The following is a 12,598-nucleotide window of genomic DNA, read 5'->3' on the forward strand; positions in this document are numbered from 1 at the left end:
ATGAGGCTTAGAGCAAAATCATACAAAAAATATTGAATAGGTCCTTGTCTAACTACACTAATACTCTTCAACCTTAACTTAGGTCTCTGTTCTGAAGTTTTGCAATAACTATCAACAATTAAATTAGTGGTGACCATCCTCTTAGACTCGAACCAGAGCCAACCACTGATAGAAGTTGTTGGCCCTCTATGACCCTAGACTTTGCTCTTCCATCCTCACTATCTTGTTTCATTCATTGCTTTGTCCTCTTGAGGATCACATAGGGCCAAATCCATGATCATTTTCAATAGTTCTTAGCCCCTCAGCTCTAGCAATATTTTCTTGAAAGCTTTCCTCTCTTGACTTCTAAGATGCTCTCATTTCCTGATTCCCTCCTGTTCTTCTCTTTAGTGCATTCTCTCAAGATTTAGGTACCTGATAAATATTTCCCCTAAAATACATTTCCACCTATTGCTATATTCTACTTTGGGTACTTGGTTAATGTCATGATTTCAGCTATCAACTAGAGAGACCTACTCCCAGCTATATAGGTCTAGCCTGGACCTTCTCTACAGTTTTATGCTTCAAACTGTCAATAAGAGATCTCCAACCAGATGTTCCCCACTGAGGAAACATCAGGAACTTCAAACTCAGGCAGTCCCAAGCTGAACTCATAATTTTCCATTTCAAACATGTTTTTCCCCCTTATTATCCTCATCCTTGTCATTGATACCACCACCTTCCTAATCACCTGTGACAAAATCCCGACATCATAGTCTCTTCCGTTTTGTCCACTACCCATATCAAATCAGTTACTAGGACCTATAGCATCTACATCTGCAAATATCTAAAATTAGACCATTCTCCTATTGACTCCCAGTGGAACCTACTGGGTGAATATAAATACTATGGGGTGGTTATCAAGTTCTGCAGGATAAATGGATGCATTCTGTGTTCTCCTATCCCAATTAGATATGATAAACACAATCACATTAAGGTATAAGTGAGGGATAATACTTTAAATTCTAGTAGAAATTTAAAAGTTAACGTTTTTGTCCTCCAACTCATAAACTTCATTAAATCATTTATTCTGCAGACATTCAAATTAAGTGAGTACCCAATAGATTTTTAACATTTTAAAATTTATTTGCTTTTAATAAAATTACCTCTATATTCAGATTAAGTGAGTACCCAATAGATTTTAAAATTTATTTGCTTTTAATAAAATTACCTCTAAAGATCCTTGATACTTGAAATTCTCTTAGCTAAAAAGAAGAAAGCTCTCCAGAGGTGTACTTATACATTCTTGATTGGCCAAACAAAGGCATAAATTCTAGTTATATAATTTCAGGTATTGATAAGTCAACAGAGCGAAGCTTTCGTTTTTTTTCCTGCCACTGCTTTTGAAATTATAATGTATCTGTGCTTGGCTACTTTAAAAGACAAGTCCTGCCCTCACCAGTTTGGCTCAGTGGATAAAGTGTCTGCCTGTGGACTGAAGGATTCTGGGTTCGATTCCGGTCAAGGGCATGTACCTGGGTTGCGGGCACATCCCCAGTAGGAGATGTGCAGGAGGCAGCTGATCGATGTTTCTCTCTCATTGATGTTTCTAACTCTCTATCTGTCTCCCTTCCTCTCTGTAAAAAATCAATAAAATATATTTTAAAAAAATATATACGTTTCAAAAATACAAGCCCTAAAAATGATATTAGTAGAGACTACTATTTAATAAATATTTTCTGATAAACATGCTAGAGAAAGAAAGGTGAGATCATGTAAACTCATAGATGAGTTACACTTGAACAGACAGAGAACAATTGGTAATAACTTTGCTATAATTATCTATCAGGGACTAAGAAAGAAATCATTAAGAGGAGTTAGGAAATGCACCAAAAAGATTTATGGAGCATCTGAATGAAAGAAATTAAATTGTCAATTTCTAGTATCTATGACTAAGAATTACTTGGAATCACTATTTGTGCCCTTCTATGAACCAGAGTTATTATGAGCATAGTATAAATTGATTAAAGTATTAAATGATAAATTATATCATACTTTACCAGTTGCCCAAATGCAGCCCCCCACCATTGCAAAAGGCCAAAACTTAGGGCAATGTAATACCAGATTGGCCACCAAGGCAACCAACCATATAGCAGCACAAAGTACCCACTGGAGAAACATTCCTGGAAATAAAAGAAATTGGTGTCAGTGGTTCAAACTGATTTGAGTAAATTAAGGCTTAATGAGATATTATTATAGGAATGGCCACAAGTTACTGAATGCCTATTTGCCAGGAACTTTGCACATTTAATGTAATTCTTACAATTACTGTCCATCATAATTAACCCTAGTTCAGACAGAGAAAACGAATCTGAAATGAAGTAACTTGTACAAACAGCTAGAAGTTTGTAGAACTAGAATTTAAACCTAGGTTGTTTGACTCGAAAGCTTACTAAGCAGTGCATTTCTGCTTAACACCCTTTCCCATCTATTAGACAAATCAAATCTTTTCTACCACAGTATTGGCAAGACTGAGTCTCTATATTTTTATTCAGATGCCACACCTAGTGCTGTCCATCACCAAAAACATGGCCTTAAGAACTTCAGAATAGTACAGCAGTGATTTAAACCTTTGAGGATCATTTATGTCACCTTTGGGATTAAAATAAAGTCATTTATGGTCACATGTAGACCTTGTTACATTTAGAGTTGAATGCCTATGATGAGTCAGACATCACAAGCCTGAGCATTGGCCTTGTAGGTCAGGGCTACTCTCCTTTCTAGGCTCTGAGTTGCCATTTGCCAGTTATTGGAACAGTGCATGGTGATGTGTGTAAACCTGTACCTTTCTGAGGCTTCTGCATCAAGGTTTCGAGATTAAAAGGATAAAGAAAGAGTCAACATTGGAAGAAATACTAAGCCACTGATAACTCAATGTAACACTTCTGACTCTAAACTTTGGAAGATTTTTGCCTATTTCTGTGGAGGAAAGAAAAAAATGGCCGTTAACCTCTCAGACAAAAAAAAAAAGTAGGATCATAAAGATGAAAGGGAACATCATTTTACAAGTTCTTCATTTTATAAATGAGAAACTGAGAACAAAAGAGCTGATGAAACTTGCCCAGGATCATACAGTTGTGAAATACCTAAAACCTAGGTCCTCGATCCCTCAGTATGGTTTTTGTTCCTCTTTTAGTAGTTTCCATTCCTATCTTAACTCCAAAGGAAAAGAACGGCTGTGGAGGGGAAAGATTTTTAATTTTATAGTCTAAGTTGTGACAAGACATAAAGAATCTGGGAGATAACGCATCTGCTTTCTAACAGGTGTTCACCATCACTTCTCCAATTCCTTCTTCTGGCTTTCATATAAAAGGCAGGTAGATAAAAACAACTGTTGCTTCCTCCCAAAAATTCACATTATAGCCAGTTCTACTATAATGTGACATTACATTCCTAAAAATCACTGCACTATGCAAAATCATGCAATAGAAATCTCAGAGCTAATGGGGAAATTGGGGCTAGGGTACAACACAAAAACTTCATCAACATATTAGAAAAAAAAGATAGGAACCTGATAAAAATGATAGTACAGTTTTGCACTGGGTATGTGGTTAAGAAATTCATAAATGCTACCATAAATGTGACTCAACTTGAAAAAGACCTGAAGTTTGCTTATGGAAGTGGACATCGGAAGTGTTACAGTTTGTAAGTTAGTGTGAAGTGGGTGGATGGAATGTTCTAACACTAGATGAGGATGGTTGTGGTGCATGGGGAGCTGGTGGATGTTTAAGGGGTGTGTGTGTGAGCGCATTAATATGCATCTTTATCCATCTAGATGCAGTGTTCTCTGTTCACCGTGTTTTGTCAGAGTCAAAATTGCACATAAGCAAACACAAAATTCATGTTATGCTCAAATTGTTCTCTATTCTCTCAATTGCCTTGGAAATTTGTGTTTTCAAAATCCGTATAATTCGTCGAATGGACTTTTTTCTTTTGTAAACATAACAGATATGGCTAAAAAGCTTTCCTGACAATATCCATCCTAGCTTTACCATGAAACACAACCTTAAGGTTTTCTTATACTAACTCTCAGATAACTGGCTTGGCATTATTAAATGATTTAGTTTAAGCTTTATTCATTTGGTGCCAGCATAAACAAAATTTATTTTTGTAGCCATCATTTTTTAAAAGACCCAAATAGAGAACTTTGTATTTAAAAATAATTTAAGGTAAACAACGAAGGAAAAATAGTTACCATCACCAGTATCATATTTTTTAAGTGGTACATAGTTTGAGCCAAACAAAAGGATGGCTACAGAAGAGGAGATGAAACCAAGGGTTAGGTCTGTTCCATTGTTGCTCATGGTTATAGTTCTGCCTGAGAGTGAGCTGGCTCACTTTAGACTTGATGCAATTTTCAAGAGCTTCTGAAATAGAAGATATAAAAATTAAACAATGAAGAAGTTGTGAATCTGTGAACAAATGTTGATCAATAGATGCTATTTATTGAGTTTTTTAAAAGTATGCGCAGACTCCTTCTTCCAGATATAGAGTTAGGATATTATGAAATTAGATATTATGTTCATACTCCATGGTCATTTATTCATTTTTTGAAATAAAAAAAACTTTTTGATCTCTAATCTACAATCAAAAACAGCAACTGTCTTCAGAGCTTGAAAGCCTCACTTCTTCTAAGATTTAGATACAGTTTTATTATATTATAAAAAATTCTTCTGTGTAGGTAGATGGGTAAAATAAACAAATTATAGACTAGGACTCTGTTTACTTCAACTGGTTGTTGTGATAAGCAAATGAGAGAGCATGTCTGAAGACTTTCAGAACTACTAGTGCCTTAACAAGCAAAAGCCTGTTATATTTCCGACACAGCTTCTAGGCATGCGTAGGTTGAATCACTATTACATACTCAGGATCCGCTACAGATAAATGCACTTTCCTTCATCAGTAGTACCCCCAGTGTCTAGTAATTTAAATAGTTCATAAACCCTTATATCTTTATGGCTTAAAAAATAAACTGAACAGATAGAATAATCTTCTAAAGATCTCTTCATGAATCCCCTAAATCTCAAGATTTAGGTCCTTGAAGAGTCACTCTTTAGGAATATCCGCAAGTATATGTTTAGCAGTGGTGTGTTGTACAATATTATCAGTCAGTCCAGGACAATGTGAGGCAGCTGGCAGTTCTCTGTATAATCTGGTAGCCACTAGTCACATATGAATAACTAAATTTCATTTAGAATAATTAAAATTAAGTTTAAAAAATTTCAGTTCCTCAGTCATGCTAACCACATTCTCAGTAGCCACATATAGCCAGTAACTACTACATAGGACAGTGTAGATACAAAACATTCCCTCATTACATAAGTTCGATTGGATAACATTGCTAAGCTTATTAAAAAGTTCTGGTCCTCCTATGAAGAAAAGACCTCAAACCATAAAGAGCCAAGAATCAGGCATTTTTCATAAGGTAACATTTGGAAAAGGCTAATAAACATAATTCATCTTTTTAGTTGTACAAGCTACATCAGGGGAAAAAAAATAACACAAAGAGTCATTTTATCACAGGAGGAAACCAGAATCTTCCCATAATGCCATCTTGAGTTTATATGTGGTACATTGACTTTTTGGTTCACTTCACCATGTAAGCTGTCTGAAATGGAACTGAGGATAATCCAGTCCTTTTCCAATTCATGCACAGGTACAGTCCCTAGGCCTGGCCTGTGATCAGGGCCATCTTCCCTGGCTGCTGGCAGCCTGCCCTGCCCCCCGCTGCCACCCACTCCCAGTTCCCCGTTCACCATTGGGCGATCAGAGCCTGCTGGCCAAAGGAGGGGGGCCAGGGGGAAGGGACTGGGGGGTGGACAGTGCGCCTCATAGCAACTGGCTGAGCAGTCATTCTGGTCGTTCTGGTCATTCTGCCATTTGGTCGATTTTTATATTACTCTTTTATTTATATTTCATTTTTCCAGGTATTGCTTCTTACATGTTCGCACAGAGAACATTAAATATACAGCTACCTATAATACCTGTTCCTAGGCATTACTATGGATAATTTAACTGAAAACAAGGATAACTTCTAAGTTTCTGAATGAATTTTAGTAAGAAAAATAGCTATTTGAAATTGTGTGTGCTTTCTTAAAACAACAACAACAACAAAAACAAACACAGCTGGTAAGACAGCATCCTCCATGGGGATGAAGTTGAGGAAGATTTAAATTTTGACAAAGTAACACTATTCCAATAAAAGAGTAGTTTTAATGTTAGGCAAAAAGAAAGTTTCACCCCTGCAAAGGCTTATATGGGCTACTGCTCAAGGTTCAAGCAGAGGTGAACTTTTGCTAAGATAAAACAGTTACAATAGGTCACAGGTGTAGGAGGTGCCTGGGAAGAATGTCATGGGACTAAAAAGATACAAGATTAGGTGTTGGCGAAGAAGCCACTTTTTTATTTTAGTTAAAACAAGCAAAGTGAAATAAAACCTTTATAAGCACATTCATTGATAGGAGAATGTCAAACCTTCAAAAGTGGCAAATTATTTTAGTGAAAAGATGGCTCTATTAAAGACTATTGACAGACCTAAACCTCCCAGTTCTCACTCCATTGAAGGAATAATCTGAAATGCTAATCAGAGTACGAGAGCTGTATTTTGACTGTTGAATGAACATTAATCAATGTTACTTCACTTAAAGTTGTTTCCTGCAGATAAGTGAAGTTTATTGCACACGGCTCTGGTACTTTTTGGAAAGCATGTGATGTGTTTTCAGTGCGGGTTGGCAATACTCTAAGGAAGAGTCTACCTCTTTTTAAATCCATGAAATTTTTGTGGAAAAGAATAGCAATATTATTTTATCTAGCAACATCACTCAATTCTTTTTCAGTGCAAACCTGTTGAGTCAATAAATCTCAAATTACTTTTAAATAAACTTTAAATTAAATTAATATACTTTAGATTAAAGTAGTTTTTTATTATAAAGACTTTTTTATTTTAATCCATTAGTTATGCTTATATGCATGCATACAAGTCCTTTGGTTGATCTCTCTCCCTTACCGCCCACCCTCCCCTACCTTCCCTCTGAGGTTTAAGCATCTGATTTAATCTTTACTTTTAAATGTCCACTGCTATTCTATTAAACTATATTCATTCATTTTTGTTCTAGTACTTTTGTTTCATTTATTGGTAAATACTTTTCCTCTACATTTCTCCTAGCACTTTTAACTTCTATGCAGACCTTTTGTTGTTGGTATTTGCTATGGTCTGATCCATACTGTTTGTTCCACTTCAACTAACATTTTAATTTTAGTTTCATGTTAATTTCCTCTAATCTGCTAACTTCTGCCAGTGTCTTGGCTAAAATTAGCAGGGCTTCAACATATTTATTCTGGGCTTTGATTTTTCTTTTTACTCATGGGCACATTTTGAAACATCATGAGACAACTCCCTTGCAAAGTTACTTGGATTTCCTTTGAGTTGCTGTACTCACTGCGCTCAGGGCTAGCGGCTAAACTCCCACCTGCTCAGCAACCCGTGATCCGCCTCCACAGCTGCTGGCTGCTGGTGCGGAGCCTGCGCCAACCTCATGCCTTCTGCCCTCCAGGCACCTCGCCAGCCTCTACTTCCTTCTCGGACAGTTACCTACTAGTAAGCACAGGGCAGGGGTAGAGGAGCGGGGTGGAGAGGGGTGGGGAGGAGAGGGAAGGGCTCTTACACTGGAGACCCTGTTCCTTAGGCTCTCCTGGTGGCCTGGCCAGCCTTTGCTTCCTGCGGGGACAACCACCTAAACACCTGGCTGGAGGGGGAGGGAGGCTCTATTAGAGGTGATCCAAAGGTCTTGCCTGAGAGCAGCAGGGTAGGGCGCACCCTCCTTCAGCGTCTGTGCCAGAGTGCGTGGTCATGTGACTCAGGTGAGTCCTCAAGCCCTTTGCCAATCCACCAGCAAATTAGAAAGGCTTTTGTGTATTTGAAGAGGTGATTTTTCAGGTAACTCTGAGCATGTCACTCTCTTTAAACATCACAGAACTAGGTATTATTTGTACTATGTATGGATAAAACCAAAGGCCAAGGAATTTCACACAGTTGTGAAAGATTATCTGAAGCTGAATTTTTTTTTTCCCCACTGAATATCCAGAAATTCATCTGAACGGCTAATGTCACTGACCTCACTGGCAATCACTAATCCTTTATCAGTACACCAGACCAGTTACCCATGCATTTATCTACTATGTGCTGAGTGCCACAGGAGAACATATATTCTAGGCTTCTCAAACCTGACTGCACATTACAATTGCCGGGGAGGTTTTTTGTTTTATTTATTTATTTGTTTGTTGGTTTTTAAAATATTGATACCTGGACCCCACACCAGACCCACTGCAATAGATTCTCTAGGGGTGTGGCTCAAGAATCATTTTCTTTTCAAACCTCCTCTGTGAGAATCACATTCTAAATTAATAGTTGTCAGATGATATTGATAGTAAGAATCAATATATTGAGGGGGAGTGGGTTGAAATGCAGATTCCTGACATCTTGGTTTAGACTTTAAGAAATATTGCTCTAGTTTTTCATTTTCTGATATGTAGCCACAGACTGCGTATGACTATTTAAATTTATATTAGAATTAAAAACTCAGTAGTTCACCCTGGCCGGTGTGAACATCGGTGGTTGAACATCATCCCATGCACTGAGAGGTAGTTGTTCGCTTGTCCTAGACACTTGTCCTGGACACAATCCACCTGTGCAGATTACAGATTCCTACCATTGCAGAGTTCTGGCGAACAGCACTGTTGTAGATCGTTAGCTCTGAGTGCAGCAGTGACCGCCACAGGTTCCTACCTGTCATGTAGGTTCCAGAATAACAAGGGACGCAGATATGAGCAAATAAGTTCAGAAAGGGAAAGTGCTGCATCCTGCCTTAGTCGCAGCGGTTCTCAACCTGTGGGTCGCGACCCCTTGGGCAGTGGTTCTCAACCTTCTGGCCCTTTAAATACAGTTCCTCATGTTGTGACCCAACCATAAAATTATTTTCGTTGCTACTTCATAACTGTAATGTTGTGTTATGGGTTCACTCAGCGAGATAGACCACCGACTCAGAATTTAAATTTAAGAGCCTTTATTAAGCTGGCCAGCTGACTAGAGTTACAGCACCCTGCCGGAGCAGAGGCTGAACTGCAGCGATGACTACAGGAGTTACATTTTATTATTAAATTTTGTGGAGGCCCAGAGAAAATGTGTCTTTCAAATTCTGGCACCCCCAATATGGAGGAAACTCTCTTTATTTATACTTTCTCCAGTCCTTTGTCTCCCAAATTTGGAATGAGACTTCCGGGCCTTCTGAGAAAAAAGGCCTGCGTGCTGGGAAGGGGCCATGAGACCATATCTCAAGGCCTGGCCTGATGTCAGTACCTTCCTATCTATGTGTTTTAGGAACAGACAACACAGCATGACCCGTTTGGCCAAAGTGCCAGATATGCAGCCCAGTAGTTGCTACTGTTATGAATGTAAATATTTACATCGTAATGTAAATATCTGATATGCAGGATGGTCTTAGGCGACCCCTGTGAAAGGGTCCTTTGACCGCCAAAGGGGTTGCGACCCACAGGTTGAGAACCGCTGCCTTTGGGGGTCGAATGACCCTTTCACAGGGGTCACCTAAGACCATCGGAGAACAAATAGATAATTACATATTGTTTTTGTGATTAATTACTATGCTTTAACTATGTTCAATTTGTAACAATGAAATTGGGGGTCACCACAACATGAGGAACTGTATTAAGGGTCGCGGCATTAGGAAGGTTGAGAACCACTGGTTAAGGGTTCAAAGAAAGTCTCTCTGAGGAAGTGACATTTAACTGAGACAATCAGTGGTTAGTAATGGTGGTAGAGTTGCAAGAAGGAGAAAACATAAGGACTGCCCAAAGATGAGGTGTCCTGGAAGGAAGTCCTGCTTTAAACAGGAGATGAGAAGCTACAGTGCCATGTCCTTTAAAGAATTAAAGATGCGAAGGCTTTTCATTTAAGGGAAGGGATTAATTAAGCAGTTCAGAAAGAAATCTGAAGTTTCCCTTTCCACACATGCATACTCCAGATACGCACATATACAAACTCTCTTCCAAAAAATATAGGGCCTAAATACAATGGTTTCACTTTGTGATTATAAGAGACCTCAGTGATCATGTGGTTTGTTCTTGCTTCGGATTCACATTAAGAAATTGAGGCTCCCATTGTTGTGAGTTTCTTAAAACCTAAAAGTAAACTGGGGGCTAAGTCAGGCTTGAGGATATTTATAACAGGATATTCCAGTTCAGTCCTTTTCATATCATGCTACTTAAACTGAAAATTTTCTTTCAATTTGGTTCATATGCATTAATGCCTAAACATAATGATCTTTATTGGAAGACTCTTAGCAGGCACTAGAAGATCAAGGTTAGTTTCACCTAAGTTTTTTTTATATGTAAAATGTCAATCATTAAGATCTGTATACCTCTCCCTTTTATGTAGTCAAACAGATATAATGTATATAAAAATATTATGAAGACTTCTGGTTTCTGTTCTAACATTTGAAGATCTTGAAAGTTGTCACTTCTGTCATCTCAGTAAGAAAAAAAGCTAAACAAACTGAAAATCAACAATTTTTATTACAACCATCAGAGAATTAAGGTTACGGGACAAATCACTGTCCTGAACACTGAAGACATAGGTGAATGCAAAGAATCCCAGCTTACTAGGAGCCAGTAATGGGTAGAGGGCACTTAAACAGCAACTGGTGAATTGCTGGAGACTGAATGTGGACTAAATCAAGCATTGAAAACCTGGGGAAGCAGGACCCAGTCTTAGGGGAGCATCCACACTCTCATGGGTCTTACCTTCAGAAGCCACTTGAGGTTCTCACAGTGAAGATCAGAGAAAAACGCCCTCTTGCTTCTGGCGAGGGGAGGGAAAGGGCAATCATTTTGAAATCCATCCAGTGCCTTCAGTTTTCTGAAACAAAGGCGAGCCCTCAGGGAAACTTCTTTATGAAAGTGTCATCTGACCTATAGGAAGAGCAATTAGACAACTTGAGCCCCTTTTTGCCTTTCTACCTGGCATGGTTAAGAAACTCTTCTAAAGGTCACAGCCCACTAATGCCAGCTCACTAAAAATGGAGATTTGATCATAAAATTCCCCAATACTTTATGACCATAGTAAAGGGGCTCCGGGATAATAACAGTGGATTACAACTGAGAGATCTGCAAGACACACTGTTTAAAAGAAGTTTCTAAGGAAAGGACATGAAAGGAAACTAAAGCCTGTGACGCCTACAGCTAGAGCAAACATTAGGCACAGTCAAGCTCCTTGCCAGATAAACATAAAACCTCACACTAGAGGCCTATTTATCTTAGTTCCTATTATCCAATATATCATGTCTGGCTTTCAACAAAAAAATTACAAGGTGTAATAAAAGGCATGAAAAAAAATGCAGTTTGATGAGATAAAGCAAACATCAGAACCAGACTCAGATATGGTAGAGACTTTGGAATTATTATACTGGGAATTTAAAATACCTATAATTAACATGCTAAGAGCTCTATTGGGAAAAAAAATGGACAGCATTTAAGAACAGATGTATAATATTAACAGAGAGTTGAAAACTCTAAAAATCAAAAGAAAATGCTAAAACACATAAAACACTGCACCAGAAATGAAGAATGCCTTTCACAACTGAAACTTAATCAGTGAGCTTAAATATATGTCAATAAAAACTTGCTAAATTTAAATGTAAAGAGAAAATAGAATTTAAAATAAAAGAAATAGAATATTCAAGAATTATGAAAAAATTAAAAAAGTGTAACATATAGGTAAGGGGAATGCCAGGGGGAAAAAAAGAGAGAAAGGAGAAGACATATTTGAAGTAATAATGGCTGGCAATTTTAAAAAATTAATGGCATACCAAACCACAGTTCCAGGAAGCTCTTAGAACCCAAATAGGATAAAAAAAATCTACATGAAGGCCCATCATATTCAAATTTCAGAAAATCAAACAAAGAAAAATGCTGAAATAAGCCTGAGGAAAAAGACACCTTACCTATAGAGTAGCAGAGAGAAGAATTACATCAGACTTTTCTTTGGGAACCATGCAAGCAAGAGAGAATGGAGAGAAATATTTAGAGTGTTGAAAGAGAATCTGCTGTTAGAATTCTGTATCCAGTGTAATTATTATTTTAAAGTGAATGGGAAATAAAGACTTCTCAGGCAAACAAAACTGAGGAAATTATTCACCAGTAGACGTGTGTTGGAAGAAACGTTAAAAGAAGTTCTTAACAGAGAAAGGAAAATGGTGCAGGTCAGAAACTTGGATCTACATGAAGAAAAGTACACTAGAAAATAATAAATGAAAGTAAACAACCTTTCTATTCTTAATTGATCTAATGGATAACTATAAATAATTAGCAGCAGTGTATTAGGCAATTATAGCTTAAATAGTGAAATGAGTGACAGCAATGTTATAAGGGACAGGAGGAAGAAGAATCGGGAATAACCTATTATAAATTACCTGAACTACCTATGAAAGGTATCATGTTATTGAAAGTGGATTTAAATATATACTGCAAACTCTAGGGTAATTCCTAA

General features: G+C 37.7%; 1 protein-coding gene across 1 annotated transcript in view; it reads right to left on the reverse strand.

Annotated features, from left to right (window-relative positions):
* TMEM144 (transmembrane protein 144) overlaps window positions 1-11,141 on the reverse strand; it is a 36,614-nt gene extending 25,473 nt beyond the window's left edge. Inside the window, exons 1-3 of the mRNA XM_005860564.2 lie at window positions 10,855-11,141; window positions 4,235-4,406; window positions 2,040-2,162 (exon numbers count right to left, since the gene is read on the reverse strand). Of these exons, the coding sequence (XP_005860626.1) occupies window positions 2,040-2,162; window positions 4,235-4,343 (232 nt within the window). The 5' untranslated portion in view covers window positions 4,344-4,406; window positions 10,855-11,141. The remainder of the gene's footprint in view (window positions 1-2,039; window positions 2,163-4,234; window positions 4,407-10,854) is intronic.
* Window positions 11,142-12,598: the final 1,457 nt, after the last annotated feature.

The sequence above is a fragment of the Myotis brandtii genome, unplaced genomic scaffold (genome assembly GCF_000412655.1).
Source record: "Myotis brandtii unplaced genomic scaffold, ASM41265v1 scaffold136, whole genome shotgun sequence".
Lineage (NCBI taxonomy): Eukaryota > Metazoa > Chordata > Mammalia > Chiroptera > Vespertilionidae > Myotis > Myotis brandtii.